Below are 1,939 nucleotides of genomic sequence, written 5' to 3' on the forward strand. Positions count from 1 at the left end.
TAGGGCCATCCAAGCATTGGAATGCCCATGCTCATGCTCTCCAAACACGAGTTCCACCCGCAGTGGGTGAGAAACCTCCTACCGAAGGGTGAGACAAAACCTTCACCTGAGGCGCCCATTTCACAATCAGTCCCCGATCCACAGTCCTTTCTAAAAACCCTCCGGGAGAGTGGCGGGCTTGCCACCCGCAACATCCATTCGTAGCACCCACAGAAAGGGGTGCTGGCTTTTCTCCAACCCCACTGCCAACTCCTCCAGCTGCTCCATCGATTTGACGGAGATGCTGCCGAAGGAAACGTATATCACAGAACCTGGCTCTTGGGCGTCGAGCCATTTGAGACAGCTCTCTTCCTGCTCCGACATACTCCCGAGTCCGTTCAAATCTCTTCCCTCCAGGAAATTGGGAAGAAATACAGGCCCTACTGCCAAAGAAGGTATCCATTGCTGGACAGTGCACCTACCGTCTGAGGAGTGTCCACTCCATCAAACGTGTTGACCAGCACATAGTCTGCCTTGCTTTGAAATTGTGACTCACGCAGAGTCCACTGGAATAAAACGTCCGACGTGTCGGTAGCGCCGTAGAAGGATATCAGATCGCTCGGCAATAGCGGCGGAAGATTACCAGGCAAACATGTGATCAATTTATCCGCGCTATTCGAATGCTCCACTGCAATCATAAGCGTTCAGTTATTACAAACATTTTTGAGCAAGCAACATAAAACTGAGGATTACTATGTAGATTTTGTACCTTTGACAGGAATATGCCCGCGGGAGATGAGAAGGTTGGCGTTGCACTGAACAATAGAAGAGGCGGCGCACATTGTCCAGAAAATGACTCGGGGCACTTCCAGCTTGTTGGTTACATGGTGAGTGCAAGACATGAAATTTTCCGTTATAATGCAGGTGATTGGAGGAGTTCCGTCCGATAAGCTGCACAGCAAATGATGCTCCAAGATGGGGCCAAGCTTTTCCAATGCCATCGCATACTCGGGAAGATTGGAGAGACGACCGTGATGAGGTGGCAACCCATCTGGAATGACGAGAAACTTAAATGTGCAGGTGGCAGCTGCAGCTGCTCTTGACATGCGGTTGTGGCTCCACTCCGTGTTGACGAAAGTGATGAAAACTCCTCTTGAAGAGAGGAGGTGAGCCAAATTCATAAGAGGATTGATACTGCCTTGCGCAGGGAAAGGCACCATCACTGCGTGCAGGCTATTCATCTTCTTGAATTGTATCTCCTTGTATTTGCAGGGGATGAGTTGGGTCCGTCCGTGGTATATATAAAAAAACAGACTAGATAGGCTGTGGATGGGTTTGATTGAACAATAAAAAAAATAATATTTAAATTTATGGGAAGGTGGAGGGTAGGGGAATAGATCTATTAGTTGAACACGTTTTCATTGTTGTGATAGTAGTTGTTGACTTAATATTTATATTTTTTTATAACATTGTACTAATAGTTGTGATTTTAAAGTTGTTATTGGTATGATAACTACTCATAATTGAATGAAATGTATCATTTGTTGTAAAAAGCAACCAATCATGTGATGCCACATCAGCTGCATAAGTATGGAGTCTTCTTTTGCAGGACTATTGGTCTCACTTTCTTTTTGCGCTGTTTTGGACACCTTGGCAAAAAACATGCTGATGTAGACCTAAAACCTTAGTTATAAGCAGGGGACTTGCCAGGTAAGCTGCTGTAAAAAATTGGAATTTCCACGCAGGATTTTGAGAAGCGTGAAGGGTGCACAACTACTAGGTGCTCTCCCCTAGTTGAAGCATGCATATTTGCATTCACAATTGATTGAAGATTTGATTGTTGCCGATTGTAGATGTTTTTAATATAAATTTCTTTACATCATATTAAAATTTAGAAGGTGGTATTATCATTTGCTTTTTTATGGAAGATAGACTTACTTTTCTTTATGGAAAAATCTTT

At 44.2% G+C, this 1,939-nt stretch overlaps 1 protein-coding gene across 1 annotated transcript; it reads right to left on the reverse strand.

Moving 5' to 3' along the window:
• Window positions 1-419: 419 nt before the first annotated feature.
• On the reverse strand, window positions 420-1,199 carry LOC131044622 (linamarin synthase 2-like). Its single transcript, XM_057977979.2, has 2 exons — window positions 749-1,199; window positions 420-667 (listed from the first exon to the last, which is right to left on the reverse strand). Exons 1-2 carry the CDS (start codon window positions 1,197-1,199, stop codon window positions 420-422), a joined length of 699 nt encoding a protein of 232 aa, XP_057833962.2.
• Window positions 1,200-1,939: the final 740 nt, after the last annotated feature.

This window comes from Cryptomeria japonica, chromosome 1, assembly GCF_030272615.1.
Source record: "Cryptomeria japonica chromosome 1, Sugi_1.0, whole genome shotgun sequence".
Classification (NCBI taxonomy): Eukaryota; Viridiplantae; Streptophyta; class Pinopsida; order Cupressales; family Cupressaceae; genus Cryptomeria; species Cryptomeria japonica.